A 1,356-nucleotide genomic window follows, 5' to 3' on the forward strand; every position below is an offset into this window, starting at 1 on the left:
AAGATTTAAAAGGTAAGGACACATGGGATAGAGCAAATCTTAATGCTTTCATACTTTATATTTAAGGACCGAATAATTTCAATTTAACACTTCTGTCATAAAAAAATCCTATAACATCAATTTGTTTTCGAGAGCGTGTAAACGAATAAAAAAGAAAGTAAGGTTACTGATAATGTGGAGCAGTATAAAACTGCGAGTGCAAAATTAGGTGTAGACATCGCCTTGTGGTTAAGCCTTTAGTAAGATAATGAATTGAAGAAAGATCGTCAAGTTCACAATACCTTTTGATAAAATGAAAGCAGAAAGCCAGAAAGGGCTCCGAAACATTTTAAGCTTCAATTCATATATTTAGATTCGTTTCGTTTTCACAGATTTGGTCATTCATTCAGGCTTGAATTCATATAGTTATATGTGGTTTCACATTTGATCATTCATTCCCACAAGGGGCTGTACACTTGCTCAACGTGTGGGCTCTCGTTGTAGCCGTAAAAGCACTGCTCTCTGAACTCGTACCCGACCATGACGCCGTCGCCGTCCAGGTACCAACCGCCCATACCATGCCCCACCGCCGCCGGCACCTCCGTCCAGAGCTCCAACGGCGCCTCGGCCACGCAGGGGCTGGGGATGCTACCAAGGTACGGCAGCAGGCGGTAGTCCTCCAGCGCGCCTATATGGACGTCTCCCAGGACCTGCTCCGCCGTGCCTGCGTCTGCCACCGCCGAGGGCGGCTGCCCACCTCCATCGATCTCAGCCTCCAGGGACCGGATGACGCGGCTTAGCCGGTCGACGTCCTCTGGCGGCTGGTCCGCCACCGGCGCGTCCTCCAGCAGCTCCATGAGGAACGCGCCGTCCACGACAGCTTGCTCCGGCTGCCAGCCGCCAGGGTAGAGCCACTCCTCCTGCGTGGCAGCACCGGGGTTGCCACCACTGCTGCCCTGCATCGCGCTCTCGCGATCCATCTGCGCTCGAGACGAGCAATGAATTGTTATTGTTATCAAGCTGAAGCAGTCAGCAGAGAAATCCAAGTTCTTTATGGCGCTGAATGCTACCTGCTTGTGGTGGATAATGGCGGGAAGGAGGTTGGGGGTATATATAGCAGTGGCCAGTGTGTACCGGTGTTTTTCTTGGTGGTAGGAAGAACTGAAGAAGAGGAGTACGCCGTAGTGGACGAGGCAATGGCTGAGAGGTTGAGGGAGCTCGTGCCACGGCAGGAGTAGCGTAGCGTGCATTGTGTCGCTTTTCTTACATGTTTCTTTCACTCACGCACATCACGAGGGAATGCAAATAGGAAAACGAAGTCGTTTTTATTTTACTTCATAAATTTAACGCCGTCCACTCAATGCAACCTAAACTAGA

The 1,356-nt window shown here is 50.2% G+C and overlaps 1 protein-coding gene across 1 annotated transcript; it reads right to left on the reverse strand.

Moving 5' to 3' along the window:
* Nucleotides 1–319: 319 nt before the first annotated feature.
* LOC100277551 (uncharacterized) lies at nucleotides 320–1,064 on the reverse strand. Its single transcript, NM_001151078.1, has one exon. The coding sequence runs from the start codon at nucleotides 957–959 to the stop codon at nucleotides 432–434; it is 528 nt and encodes a 175-aa protein (NP_001144550.1). The 5' UTR covers nucleotides 960–1,064; the 3' UTR covers nucleotides 320–431.
* Between the last annotated feature and the right edge of the window lie 292 nt (nucleotides 1,065–1,356).

This window comes from Zea mays, chromosome 9, assembly GCF_902167145.1.
Source record: "Zea mays cultivar B73 chromosome 9, Zm-B73-REFERENCE-NAM-5.0, whole genome shotgun sequence".
Classification (NCBI taxonomy): domain Eukaryota; kingdom Viridiplantae; phylum Streptophyta; class Magnoliopsida; order Poales; family Poaceae; genus Zea; species Zea mays.